The sequence below is a fragment of the Engraulis encrasicolus genome, chromosome 17, assembly GCF_034702125.1.
Source record: "Engraulis encrasicolus isolate BLACKSEA-1 chromosome 17, IST_EnEncr_1.0, whole genome shotgun sequence".
Classification (NCBI taxonomy): Eukaryota; Metazoa; Chordata; class Actinopteri; order Clupeiformes; family Engraulidae; genus Engraulis; species Engraulis encrasicolus.
In genome coordinates, this window is record NC_085873.1 from 14,158,873 (window position 1) to 14,173,483 (window position 14,611).

Here is a 14,611-nt window from a genome sequence, read left to right on the forward strand (position 1 = left end):
CTATGATTGGTCGTCTGCCTACTTCCTTGTTCTTGTGGCAGCGCAATGGTAGTTTGCGAGAGCAGACCTGTATTCTGTTAAAAACTATATTAATGCCTTGTGTGTAAATGTGTGCAAATACACGAAGCTACAAGCTAAGTAACAAACAATGCATCAGTTGAACACTCGTGGCACAATGCCTGCGGTTTTACTACCGCTTCCTCCACCGAAAGCAAACACACATCGGCAGAATCAACTGTCTTTCATGCTTGCATTTTCTGATCGTGAAAACAGACTGGGTATGTGAAATAATGACACCAGTACATTGTCTCTGCAATTTGTGTGAAAATACCTAGCTAACCGGGCTAGAAAGTCACATTGCTTAATAATGACAGCATTGCTTTCAATGTAGTGAAGGTAATCGTGCAATTTCAAATGTGGCTCGCGACGAGACCACGGACCTCGCAGATGCATGAATACAAAGTTGGTTCGTGGCCACTCCCACGCGACTTTTGACGAGCGCAGTTGCAGAAGTCTAATCTGATCTTAAGTACGAGTTAATCTCTCAGTGTTCTACTTGTACATTCTTGAACATCTTCTTGAACATCTTCCAACGTCATGAGGTCACACGCACAAGGGAGGACGGGAAGAACCCTATGTGTTACACTAAAATGCATAACAGGTCAAATCTATCTACGTCGACTCCGGCAACTTCAATCATGGCTGGAGTCTCCTTGAGCAAGGCACCTAGCCCACCACAGCTCCGGGGGCTATAACCAATACCCTATGCCTAAACACCTGAAAGTCGCTGTGGAGAAGTCTCAGTTAGGTGCAATGTAATGCAATGGAAAAAGTACCTGTTGCAGTAGTGCCTTGCAGATCTTCATGGGTATTCTAGCGATGCACTCCAGTATAAACTGGGCCACTCTGCTGTATGACGGACCATCCTCCGACTGAGACGAGTCTGAAAACACACGCACACAGTACATGAACCTCAATGAATTTGGAGACACACGCACACAGCTGAACCTCAATGAATCTGGAAACACATGCGCACAGTACATGGAAACACATGCGCACAGTACATGCCTTGCTTACCTTCCATGGCCACGGCAGCAGCCAGCGAGCTCTCCATGTGATTGGCCAGGAGGGCAGTGGGGGTGTTGGCGATCCCATCAGCCACTGCGATGGACACCAGGTGCCCTGCAGCGCCCACGGCCTCTAGAGTCTGTGCGGCGTGAGCAAAGTGTTTGTCACCCGTCGCCCTGGTCACCCGGAGCAGCACGCCCGGCCTGACCTCCAGCGCGATCAGGTCTGTACGGCCTGCAGGACAGAAAGCAGAGTGGTACGGGTTAAGGTGCCGGTATGCTTGCTGCAAGATACGCGAGCGCGTGCACGATTCGTTCATGAACGCGTTAACATGCGTATTTAATGTCAATTTCGCGCGCGTTGGACACGGCAGCCAAATGCATGCGTCAGGTGCAATATCTTCAAACTTGCTGGGGGCGATTGTAAGGTATCTGCGCAGTTCCACATGTGTGCTTGATATGAAAACGACAATGGCAGCAACTTTTAAGAGCGTCTCGTTGAGTTTGTCCGAAATTTCAATCATACTTCCTTGTTGCACTTTGAAAAAGGAGCATGCACAGGAGTAGGCTAGTAGCAGTATTCTTTCCTTGCCCAGGGAGCCCCTCTTTGTTTTGTTGTTTTCCTTGCCATCTGTGTTCCCAATTTCCGTATCCCAATGTTGCGTGCTCTGTGCCCCCTGGATGATACCACCAGTATTTTGCGTCTTGGTCAACTGCTTTTGAAGCAAGTATGTGCTGTGGGTGCTCGCGGTGACGCGCGTAATTTACAGCTCGCAGCAAGCATACCGGCACCTTTAGTGATTTGTACGGCCCACCTGGATTACCAAGACAATAACAGTGTTTAATGGGAGTGTTCTTGGTCACACACCACTAATGGTACAGTAGTGAGCAGCAGCCAACCAGCATGTAGTCAAGTAGCTTAGTTAATTGCTTTACAGCAAGGAAGCACAGGCAGAAAATGTATGAGACAGAAATACTGCTGCTCTGTGCTCTCCATGCTCAACCGTGCTTGTCCTTGCTAGTCCACCACAAATCACTGAGCTACTATTGATTCTTCGTTAATTTGGAACCAACTTTATATCCAAAAACGGAGAATGTAAAACTTGCATCAAGACTAAAATGCTGCTTCAAATAAAAACGTATTAATAAGGCACGCGCCTTGCCACAAGAAAATCCAAGAATATGACTATGGCAAAATAGTTGTAGCCTAGCTAGCATCGGGAGAACTTCATGCAGCCTTACTATTCACAGGCAGCATAGGCAACCTGTTACAGTGTTTACGACCTGTGTGTGAAATTTAAGACCCATGACGTTTTTAAGACCTTTCCAAGGCCTTACAATGGGGGCATAAAATTAAAAACATTTATTTTTTTAGACTTCGTGTCTACCCTGTATTAATAATACTTTTATTAATAATCCTCTTATTAAAAAAAAACTAACTAACCCCTCTTTGCAATTGCACTTGTTCTGTATATCTCCTGTGCACTTTGTATTTGCTTGTGATGTTGGCTTGATTATGTCCTCTTTTGAAAGTCGCTTTGGTTATAAAGCGTCTGCCAAATGCAATGTAATGTAATGTAATGTAATGTAATACACACATAGAATCACTACTCACTGCAGTGAACTCTTCAGGTCATACATGTCTCTTTAATGAACTTATTTCAATTTAATAATTGGCACACACCACCATGTACTTAGTGACGAAAATTCTTATTTAAAATGAATATTGTTATTAATGATTGTAACACAACAACACTACTCACCGCAGTGCTTCTCTATGAACTCCTTGAGTGGCCCTTGGCTGGGCTTGAAGACCAGCTCCCACAGGCTCCACTGCTCCAGGTCCTCCAGGAGGGGGGCCGAGGCCAGGCAGTTCACCGCCTGCTCACGACGCACATCTCCCAGCAGGCCTACAGACTCACATAGGCCCCCGGAACCAGCACTGGAGGAGGAGGAGGAGGAACATTGTCATTAAATAAACTCTGCAAAATACTACTACTACTGCTAGGGCACACGGCCTACTCCTGACGCATGTCACCTCGCCGGCCCACAGACTCATAAGGCCAATCCCTGGAGGAGGAGGAACATGGTCATTAAACTACACTACTCTGTTGTTATAAGTATTATTAAGCTGATACTACTCACCCAGCTGCCTGGGGTAGTAGTGGGGACTTGTATTGCACCAGGCTGGGTGTGAGCGGATCTCCCAGGCTCCTCTGGCACTAATACTACTAGTACTACTACTACTATTACTATTATTGCTATTATCATCATCATCATCATCGTTGTTGTTAATATTAATCTCTTGCTACTCACCCTGCTGCCTGGGGCAGTAGTGGGGCCTCGTATCGCACCAGGCTGGGCGTGAGGGGGTCCCCCAGGCTCCTTTGGCGCTGTACGATGGTGAGCAGTGTAGCCAGGGGGCCGTAGCCCAGCTCTCTAGCGTCCCGCAGGCCGTAGTGGCTACACAGGCACGCCTCTATGAAGGGCAGCTGGAGAGACAAGAGAAGGCAGGATCACACAGGTGAGTCAAGATCAGCTTTTACCATGACATTAGTTTATGGACCAAGGACACTTCCGGATCGATAGATCTGTAGAAAGCCAGAGATGCATCTAGATGTGAAGAGTTTTGTTGTAAATTGACCTATATCCATTTTGGAACATTCTGGAAAACTGACATTTTGTTTTGGACATTGCACTGCAATGCAAAATGCATTTGGCGTACCGGTTTAAAAAGCATGTTCAAAATATTTAAATGGCAAGAATCCACACATAGATGAACAGACGTCTGACCAGTCATTTCCAATGATAAAAAAGAAATATAATATAATGAAAAATAGCATTTAAGTCATTTCACAACGAAACTCTTCATCATGTATAGATTATGTTACTAGTATAAATGTCTAGATGCCAGTAATATGCCACATGCACATACAGTACATAATACCAAAATCAACACAATAACCACAACAGAAATATAGACTAGACACAAAAAGGATTTTCCATTTATAAAACCAAACTAATTATACATTTTTTAACATTATGCTTTTAATGCACATTTTCCAACACCACCCTGTATGAACATGAAAACCCATGTTCACCTGATATAGGGTGTTGGGCTCCTTCGATCATACCCTCTCTTATTTTACAAATGTGCATGACCTGGAATGCTTTAATCCAATAGGTTTTCATGTTCCAACAAGTAGGTGTTAGACAAACCAGTTTTCTGACCATATCGTCCATCCTAGCATATTCTGACCATGTCATCCATCTAGCATATTTTCTAATTCTGCACACCCTGTATTACTGAATCCATTTTTATGATGTTTAGACGACAGAAAATGTATAGAGGTAGGCCCATTTTCAAAGTATATTATTGCTGAATATTAGATAATCATGCAACATTGCCCAGTACATTTGAAAATTCCAATAAGTAGAGGCATTACTCAACCCTTCATGTTAAAGAAAGCCTAGCGGGAACATCAAAGAGAAGTCGGGGCCCACATTTAAGAAAAGTAGACCTTAATCTCAATTTCCAATTATTTCCCTCTGCGTTTCAGCTAAACAGTATGCCACGCATAAATTCACATATTCCAAGAATATCCTCTTGTCTACGCCATAGGGGAATTAATATGCAGCCTTCATTATGGAAACAGATCAGGAGGCAAGAGGCTGTCGTCGACGTGTGTCGCGCGCGCGTGTGTGTGTGTGTGTGTGTGTGTGTGTGTGTGTGTGTGTGTGTGTGTGTGTGTGTGTGTGTGTGTGTGTGTGTGTGTGTGTGTGTGTGTGTGTGTGTGTGTGTGTGTGTGTGTGTGTGTGTGTGTGTGTGTGTGTGTGTGTGTGTGTGTGTGTGTCGCGCGTGTGTGTGTGTGTGTGTGTGTGTACGCTGCTTGCGTGTCTGCACATGCATTGTGATGTAGTGTGTGTGTGTGTGTGTGTGTGTGTGTGTGTGTGTGTGTGTGTGTGTGTGTGTGTGTGTGTGTGTGTGTGTGTGTGTGTGTGTGTGTGTGTGTGTGTGTGTTGAAGCTCACTCTGCTTGGGTCTTGTGCGCCACACTGGGAGATGAACTCGAAGACGTCCTGCTGGCTGGGTCTGAAGCCACAGGAGCCGGAGACCAGACTGCCAATGAGGATACTGCCCCCTACTGCCTGCTGCAGGGACTGCAGCCAGAGAATACGCGAGAGAGACAGGGAGAGAGAGCGAGAGAGAGACAGCGCGAGAGAGATGCACACAGAAAGAAAGACAAAGGGAAATCATGAGACACTGAATACACATTTGCAATTCACTCTTGCCCTGCAAACAAATATCTAAGCCATTTCCACAATAACACACTATATTAAATAAATTAAATTATATTAAATAAAGACAGCAAAGCTTACACTTCCACAGCGGTGTATTTTTTTGGATTCACTCACTCACCTCGGAATGCTTGACCAGGAATTCCAGGAAGTTGCCCTGCGCCAGCCGAGAGAAGCCTTTGACCTTGAAGTGCTCGGCCATCTTCTTCTCAAGGTCGGACAGGTAGGCGAGGGTCAGAGCCCCGCGCAGCTTGGTAAGGCAGCCCTGGAGGTACTGAGTCACCGCAGCTGAGGGGTCAAAGAACGCAAGAGGACATCAAATTAGGAAAGGACACGTCAAAACTGCTCCAAGACGAGAGACAGGGAGAAGAAATGAGCAGTTTTTTCTTTGTGGCAAGACTGGCTGCAAGCAAAACTTCCTTCAGAATAAACATTTAGACATAGCAGAAGCCAATTTGTCAGTAGGGTCATTCCACGCCAAATCAACAGGAGGCCGCGCACTTAGGCCTCAAAAAATTCTGAAAATATTACCAAGTGTACCCATGGTACTTAAGAGAAACACTGTACATTTATTTGAATGTAAGATGTATACTCTCCGTGTTACAGCCAATTTTACTGGGGGAGGAGGGTGCCCATTTTGTTCACACTCTTTTTTTTGTCAAAGTTCACAAGCCCGTAGCTCAAGAACTAAACCATGTAGGAGGCTCAAATTTGGCATGCTGGTACATAGATAGGAATAGTTTGTTGCAAAACTGTCAGTTGTGGTCTGTATGATCCTGCATCGTCATAGCATTCCCTCAAAGATGATACAAATTGTACTGGAGTTTTTGGCTGTGCTCTGTTTAGGCCTTCAGAAGACATATTTGTGCCCAACATAGCCTCTTGATTTTTTCCCCTTGTAGAGACAAGTAGGAACACTCTCATAAAAAGCTATAAATAGAAAGGAAACCCCATCAGTGTTTGACCAGAAGACCTCACAAGTCTGACATCATTTTGGGTGTCATTTTCAGAGCTCCAGAACCCCTTGTGGGATTGTCCACAGATTTTTTATTTTATTTTTTTCTTCATTCTCCATGAATTCTTCTTTTTAAAAATACCAATGAGACTTGTCTTATGTGATGTTTTCTTTTCTAATTTCCAACCTGAACATGGGCAACATGCACATTGAGAGCAATATGTTTTCTATGCGTTTCTTCCGCTGCCATCTGCTGGTCAAAAAAAAGTAACATGACTCTTTGGGCCTGACCTACTGTCTCTTTTGGTGTGCGAAACTGCTCCCACATTGAACGCTCCTGAAATCATTGAAATTGAAAGGGATACCTGCACCCCTACACAGGGACTCTTGGGTGATCATGTCTGGTCAAAATTTGCATTTGATTATTTAGTCTTTACATAAATGTTATCGAAATCATGTTGCTTTCTTTTTGCATTTTGCCCAAGTTCAGGGAGGAAATTAAAAACGAAAACATCACATAAGACAAGTCTCCTTGGCATTTTTAAAAAGAAGACTTCATGGAGAATGAAGAAAAAAATAAAATACAAATCTGTGGACAATCCCACAAGGTGTTCTGGTGCTCTGAAAATGACACCCAAAATGATTTGTCAGACTTGTGAGGTCTTCTGGTCAAACACTGATGGGGTTTCCTTTCTATTTATAGATTTTTATGGGAGTGTTTCTACTTGTATCTACAAGGGGAAAAATCATGAGGCTATGTTGGGCACAAATATGTCTTCTGAAGGCCTAAACAGAGCACGGCCAAAAACTCCAGTACAATTTGTATCATCTTTGAGGGAATGCTATGACAATGCAGGATCATACAGACCAAAACTGACAGTTTTGCAACAAACTACTCCTATCTATGTACCAGCAAGCCAAATTTGAGCTTCCTACATGGTTTAGTTCTTGAGCTACGGGCTTGTGAACTTTGACAAAAAAAAGAGTGTGAACAAAATGGGCACCCCCCTCCCCCAGTGAAATTGGCTGTAACATGGAGAGTATACATCGTACATTCAAATAAAGTAACAGTGTTTCTCTTAAGTACCATGGGTACACTCAGTAATATTTTCAGAATTCTTTGAGACCTAAGTGCGCGGGCTCCTGTTGATTTGGCGTGGAATGACCCAGTAATATTTGAGTTCATACTCAAGGCTTTGAAGGCATTTTTCCCACAGTTTCAATGATGGCGTAGTTACTGCACTTTGGCTTTGTAAGGTAGAGTGCTCCACACTTTGTCGTAACCGGTGTGTGGAGGCCCTTATTCTGTGACTACAAAACTCTCTGCAAGTTGGCCAGTTAACTAAATGATTGGGCCACTTGACTCACATTCAGATGGGGCCATGATGGAGGATTCCTCCTCTTCCTCCGCGTCCTTCGTCTTCTTCTTGCTGTTCTTCTTCTGGGCTTTGTCACCGCTGGTCGGCAGCTCATTGGGGACGTCTAGAGAGCCACTGCAGATGGCCAACTGGAAGAGGTTCTTAGCCAGACGATCGTCCCTCACGTGGGCCAGGAAGATTTGCACGCGCTGTGATGAGTAGATGGATAGATGGATAGATGAATAGATGGATAGATAGATGGATGGACAGATAGACAAACAGATAGATACAGTAGATAGATAGAAATCATCTAGGCAGGGTTCCCACTCTAATTCAGATATAAAATTCCATGATTTTCCATGACTCTCCAGAGCCAAAAAAAATGAATTTCCATGACCATTTCGGTAAAAAGAAATGATGTTAAAAAGTTTTTTAAAGTGTGAAAACTGAAGATTATCTTCACCCCTAGAGCCGACACCGAGCCATAGCCAGACTTCAGTGTGCTCATTGATTCTAAAATGTTGCACATTACAGCGCAAAACTTAACCATCTCTGGAGAAGCGTTGTAGTATAATCAGTAAGAAATAATGTTATGCACCAAACAAAAAAGTTTTTGCTTTTACACAACTGTTAAGAAAATTCCATGATATTCCATGACTGTGCATGCAAAATGCTAAAATTCCATGACTTTCCATGATTGGAGAAACATTCATGAAATTCCATGATATTCCAGAAATTCCATGACCCGTGGGAACCCTGTCTAGGGGACAGATAGCCAACGGGACTCTTGATTGACTACCACAAACTCAACAAGAAAGTTCAGAAGATTGCCCCTCGCAGTTGTCAATACTGCACCGCACAAGCGCTTCTGTGTACATTGTGACTGGTGCTCTAACACGAAAATCGTATGGCAACGCTGTTCATGCACAAAAAACGCATGTGCACATATATTCTGCGTTGCAGGCTCAAATCCCACCCTTACCTCTCTCCCTTTGCCTCTATCCATGGCTGAAGTGCCCTTGAGAAAGGCATCTAGCCCTACATTGCTTCAGGGACTGTAACTAATTACCTGTAAATAACTGTGATTGAATAAAAATGTCAGCTAAGTGTAACATAATGTAATTCAATGCGGATTGTATTAGTCCTTTGTCACATGGTGCCACCCCCGAATGAGCCTTTCCTTGATAAATTTCATTCATCTTTTCAGTTCATTCAGTTTCATTCCAAATGCTGCAGAACTAAATATAGACGTGTAATAGCAGGGAGGCAGTGGCGCTTCCTTTGACAAACACCAACATATAGAAGTGTGATGGCAGGCAGGGAGGGAGGGGCAACCGCGGGTGGCTCTGCTGCAACCGTTGCGAATTTCTAGTCATTCACTTAATCACGCCGCATGTGGTAAACGTGACGGGCTTGTCAATGGGGCGCATAGCACGCTCTGGTGCCATTCATAAAAATAGACAGACATTACACTCACGGAGGGGGACAAAACATTCAGCAGCAAAGGAAGAGAGTGCTGAGCTCAGTAAGAGCCAAAGTCAACGTTAATTTCCATCTACATGAAGCCTAAATACAAGATGCTTCCCCCGAAAGCTTAGCACTTAATCCCACAAACACTCACCCTACAGACTTGTCAAGAGTGTGTGTGTGTGTGTGTGTGTGTGTGTGTGTATGTGTGTGGCACATGCCTGAGCAATTCATGAATAAACCTCAACGATCCTGCAAAAACGGTGCAAGCACAAGAAGAGTGCGCTGAGCCAAGTGAAATGGAGGCAACTGACTGCAATGTGCATTTCTATGGAAATCACACTTTAAAAAAAAGCTTAGCACTGACTTAATACACTACAAACCTGTCACAAGTGTGTGTGCGTGTGTGTATGTGTGTGTGGGTGTGTGTGCGCGCGTGCATATTAAGAGTGTGTGTGAGGCAGGACAAGTGCATCTTTGCTCAGGCTGATGTAGTGTGCCTACAGCATAGTAAGAGATGTATAAAAAGCAGAAGATACATGCACCCAAATGACAGCAGGGGATTAGTAGATTAGGAGCCAGGGTGTGGGAGTGGAGAGCCTTGGCAACCAGACCAGATGACGGCCAGAGTGCTGCTAAGAACTGGGGGAATCATCAGCAAAGCTCATTTTCAAACTAAATTGCGCCGTGTAATTAATGGTGAAGTGTGTGTGTGTGTGTGCTTGTGTGGTTAATTAATGATGGGGGATTGTGTGGGGCGAGTCTCTGTGTGTGGCTTGCTTGTGTGTGTTTGGCTTGCTTGCGCGTGTGTGTGTGTGTGTGTGTGTGTGTGTGTGTGTGTGTGTGTGTGTGTGTGTGTGTGTGTGTGTGTGTGTGTGTGTGTGTGTGTGTGTGTGTGTGTGTGTGTGTGCATGCGTACGTGCGTGTTGGGGGGGGGTTGCAATGGGGGCTTAAATGGGCCACAGAGCAAATGGCAAGCTATAATTCTATGCCTGAAGTTAGCAGACTGTCTACAAGCACAAGCAAATAAATGGATCAGTGCCTGAGGAAAGTGATTTAGTGACGCAGTGACCCCAATACAGACTTCAGATTTCTCACGCCTTTAATTTGAAAGGACAGCAGATTGACAAACAGGAAGGGAGTGGGGGGGGGACAAGTGACAGGAGAGGGCCTCGATATGTCATGTTTAAAAATATGACCCACATCTGTCAGTCAGCAAGACTTGTCACCTCATAAAGTGGGCCACTCAACAAAATGAGTTGAAAAGCTTACTTATCAGGGGGGCTGGGTGTAGAAGCGTGTCTTTTCTTCTCAATAACTTTAACAGAATTTGACAATTGATTGATTGAATGAAGTTCTCATCAGCTGTGTTTTTGCCAGACAGAGTATCCTGAAGGTAGGGCTGAAGAATGAATTACTGCCTTCTTACACCACATCTCCGCGACCCACCTAGGATCCCTCCGCGACCCAGGATCCCTCTGCATTGGGTCCCGACCCGCGGGCTAAACATTCCACCCCGACTGTCACCTCAACAGGTGTGTGTGTGTGTGTGTGTGTGTGTGTGTGTGTGTGTGTGTGTGTGTGTGTGTGTGTGTGTGTGTGTGTGTGTGTGTGTGTGTGTGTGTGTGTGTGTGTGTGTGTGTGTGTGTGTGTTTCACCTTGGCCATGCTGGTGCTGAAGACTCCCTCCGCATTAGTGAAAACCTCCATCACTGCATCAGCAGCACTCATGCCCGCATACTTCCTCCTCAACTCCCTGCTGCTCAAGGAAGAAGGGGGAGGAGGGGAGGATTGAGGAGGAGAAGGAAGAAGAGGAAGAGGAAGTGGAGGAAGAGGTGGAAGAAGAGGAGGAGGTGGAGGAGGAGAATTGGGGAGGGACAAGAGGAGGCGGAAGAGGACGAGGAGGAGGAAAAAGATGGGGAAGATAAACCGTAGGAGGAGGAGAAGAAGGAGGAGGGGGGAGGGGGAAGGGATAAGCAATTATAATACAATACAACTAAATATAATATATATAATCTATAATATAACATAATATAACATCACATGGCCTATGATAAACCTGGAGGAGGAGGTGTATCATATAATATAATATAATATAATATAATATAATATAATATAATATAATATAATATAATATATAATACAATATAATACAATACAATACAATAACATATAATACAATAACCTGGAGGAAGAGGAGAAGTGAGGAGCTCCCTCTAATATAGAATAATGTATACCTGGATGCGGAGGATGAGGAGAAGTGAGGAGCTCCCTCTAAGTAAGGGTTAACGTTCGGCGAGAAGGTCGCTACCGTGGAATAGCAGCACGACAGAGAGAATCTTTAGACCCCGACGCGGAGCGGAGCGGTTCTCTCTGAAGTGCTGCTATTCCACAAAGCGACCGACTCGCCGAAAGTTAACCCGCTTATTATATGGATATACTTAAATGATTCACACATGCGGGGACATTTCTTTAGACCTATTTAATGTTAAGATTGTTGCTGCGCAAAACAAAACAGTGCCGTTGTGGAACACCGCTAGGCAACAGCTAGGTAGGCTAGCCAGGACAACAGGTGTTGTCTATCACAGCAGCTGATTAGAGTGACAAAAGACCGGACCCCCTGCGGAGTGCTATGAAACATTCGCTTTAGCCACTGACTTGTATACAAGCCAGTGGCTTTAGCAGTGAACGTCTTGTTGCCATTGACAGCGGTAGCCAGGACAACGGGTGCTGTCTATCACAGCAGCTGATTAGAGTCTTGTTGAAAAGTCGCTTTAGCAGTGAAAAGTCTTGTTGCCATTGACAGCGGTCTGTTATAGACCAACCCGTCCGTTATCGAAAAATAACAGACGTCCGAACGTTGGGGAGCCCCGTTGAAATGAATGGAGCATTCGACAGATGACGTCACAACCATATAATAATATAGAATAGTGTATACCTGGATGCGGAGGATGAGGAGAAGTGAGGAGCTCCCTCGGCGGGCTCCATGACGCTCCTCTTGATCTTCCACATCTTGTCCTGCACCTCCTGCTCCAGCTCCCCGCGGAGCTTCTCCTTCGCCGCATCCATGAAGGTGTGCATGCTGTTCACCGCCCGCGTCAGAGTCTACAGTAAGGGGGTAAGGAACCTTTGTTATTCGAGGGGCCACTTCAAATTTTATTTTCAGCAGAGTCATTGATTTTAAAAAATATATGAATAAACTTACCGAAATGGGTAGTCCAAGACCCTGGATACGAATACCCAGCTCATAAGGAGATTCACAGTTGTACTGGTCAGCAAGGTGCTTCATGAACTCTGACAGATCCACCTTGCCTTTCACGGTCTTCCTGAACGCTTGAAGACTCTTTTGGGGTGATGGGAGATTAGAAACATTAGAATTACAACCCATTCTCAAAGGTTCTGACTGGTCACTCACTAATAACTTAAAAGGCCAACTGCCTAAGAAACTGGCAGCATACAGTACATGCTCCTACAAACGGGAATATAAACAAACTAGATGAATACAAAACTAAACAAATGCATTACAATGGGGTGTGTGCATTGTGCACGATGATCAATGTACCTCATTGCAACACCACTACACAGAGGGTTCATACAAAATGGTAATGCTAACGAGTTGGTGCCACGCGTGTTGCTGACTGGGGCCACGTCCGAACATGAGACAGGCGGGGAGAACTCATCACAGGTCAGAGAAGAACATAATTATCGAAACACGGTGGACTGTTCCTTTAACTGGTATGGGTATTGACACCAGCTGTGTATGTCCTCACATCGAGTGTTCTAAATCATGTTCTGTATCTTTATGGGGTGAGTTGTGTGCATGCAAAAATATGTAATTATTTGGACTACACAATAGAAGTTGAATGTCTGATGTGAAGCCACTTCAGCCACGGTGTAGCAGTAGGGGCTGGCTGTGCACCTTTAGCCTCGGTTCACGTCAAATACGTGAGGTGCACGTTGTAGTCTCTTATCCTGTTTCGCACAAAATCTAAAATGACCTTCCTTGCCTGCCGAAAATGAGTGGTCTCACGACACCAATCCAAACCTTTCAATTTCACTGCTATCATATGTGAAATCCAGAGCACACGCCAAACGGAATCAGAATTTAGCTTGACTCAATCCATTCACTCCCATTCAAAATTTTGCAGTTTTGGGCCGGAAGTAGAAGGGCGTGACTTACAGAAACATATATTGAGACAGTAAGTGCCACCCACCCTGAGGATGTCGACGGTCTCGATGCGGTGGATGTCCTCGTCGGCCATGTTGGGGTCCACTTTAAACATCTTGTGTATGAGGGGGATCTTGCAGAGCGGCCCGAGATGCAGCTCCTCAAAGCGCTTCCTGTTCTGCAGGGCCGCCAGAGCCTGGCCCAGCTCATACAGGGTACACACCGCTGACACGGCATTCATCGCCTGGAGAGAGACGCGCAAAGACACACACACACACACACACACACACACACACACACACACACACACACACACACACACACACACACACACACACACACACACACACACACACACACACACACACACACACACACACACACACACACACACACACACACACACACACACATTATTTCTTAGCGACACAGCACGGGAAGCCCGAAGAAATCGTAAAGTCTACGGTGTATTCATCTATTCCCTAACGCGACATGTCACATGCCCAAGATTGCAGTACATTAATAACTATATCGTATCACCCCGCCATTTAATCAAGTGATTCCTAACAAATTTGCAACGGTTTGTGCTACAACCATCAAAGGGCTTCTATCGGATTTCTGTTGGAGTAGCTCAGCCTCGACAGGCGGCTTTTAACTATAGAAGCCAGGCTGGTTTTGCCAGTAGGGTGGTCATTGTACAAAATCGTCAAAATAATCTAAGAATCTAAAAATAAGATCGAGCTGATCTATTTTGATATAAGGAGTCCCAGGTGTGCTACCTCGATGAACATGTTGATCTCCTTGATGGCCCTCAGCAGCTTGATAATGGCAGGTAAGCGCGTGTAGATCTTCACCGACTGCAGGGAATGCACCTGCAGGATGTCACACACCTGGCTCTCCACCTGGCCAAACGGGAGCAAACAAAAACACATGGTCAATGGTTGCATTTTCTAAATGACAGGATAGGAAGAGTGGGATAGTGAGATGGAGGCAGGAAGCGAGTGGGACAGGGAGACGGGGAGGATCGGGAAATGACCCCGTCCAGACTCGAACCGGGTTCCCCGTGAGCATGCAACCCCAAATGTGGGTTGCCTTAGCGCGCTGTGCCACAGCGCCCCCAAATGGTTGCATTTTCTAATACCAGCCCTACCCCGCCCTAGCCTGCCATCCATGGCTGATGTGCCTTTGAGAAAGGCATCTAACCCCACATTACTCCAGGGACTGTGACCAATAGCCAGTAAATAACCGTAAGTCACTTTGGATGGAAAAAAGGTGTCAGCTAAGTGTAATTTAATATAT

General features: G+C 45.1%; 1 protein-coding gene across 3 annotated transcripts in view; it reads right to left on the bottom strand.

The window, feature by feature from the left end:
• wu:fj29h11 (uncharacterized) overlaps positions 1–14,611 on the bottom strand; it is a 128,728-nt gene that overhangs the window by 96,443 nt on the left and 17,674 nt on the right. For 2 of the 3 annotated variants that reach the window (XM_063221796.1, XM_063221797.1), the window contains exons 10-21: positions 14,092–14,214; positions 13,359–13,556; positions 12,350–12,487; positions 12,083–12,249; positions 10,804–10,903; positions 7,689–7,887; positions 5,487–5,653; positions 5,099–5,227; positions 3,384–3,559; positions 2,831–3,009; positions 1,078–1,302; positions 837–943 (exon numbers count right to left, since the gene is read on the bottom strand). In XM_063221796.1, coding sequence (XP_063077866.1) covers positions 837–943; positions 1,078–1,302; positions 2,831–3,009; positions 3,384–3,559; positions 5,099–5,227; positions 5,487–5,653; positions 7,689–7,887; positions 10,804–10,903; positions 12,083–12,249; positions 12,350–12,487; positions 13,359–13,556; positions 14,092–14,214 — 1,908 coding nt within the window. The remainder of the gene's footprint in view (positions 1–836; positions 944–1,077; positions 1,303–2,830; positions 3,010–3,383; positions 3,560–5,098; positions 5,228–5,486; positions 5,654–7,688; positions 7,888–10,803; positions 10,904–12,082; positions 12,250–12,349; positions 12,488–13,358; positions 13,557–14,091; positions 14,215–14,611) is intronic. The other variant, XM_063221798.1, reaches the window with a different exon arrangement.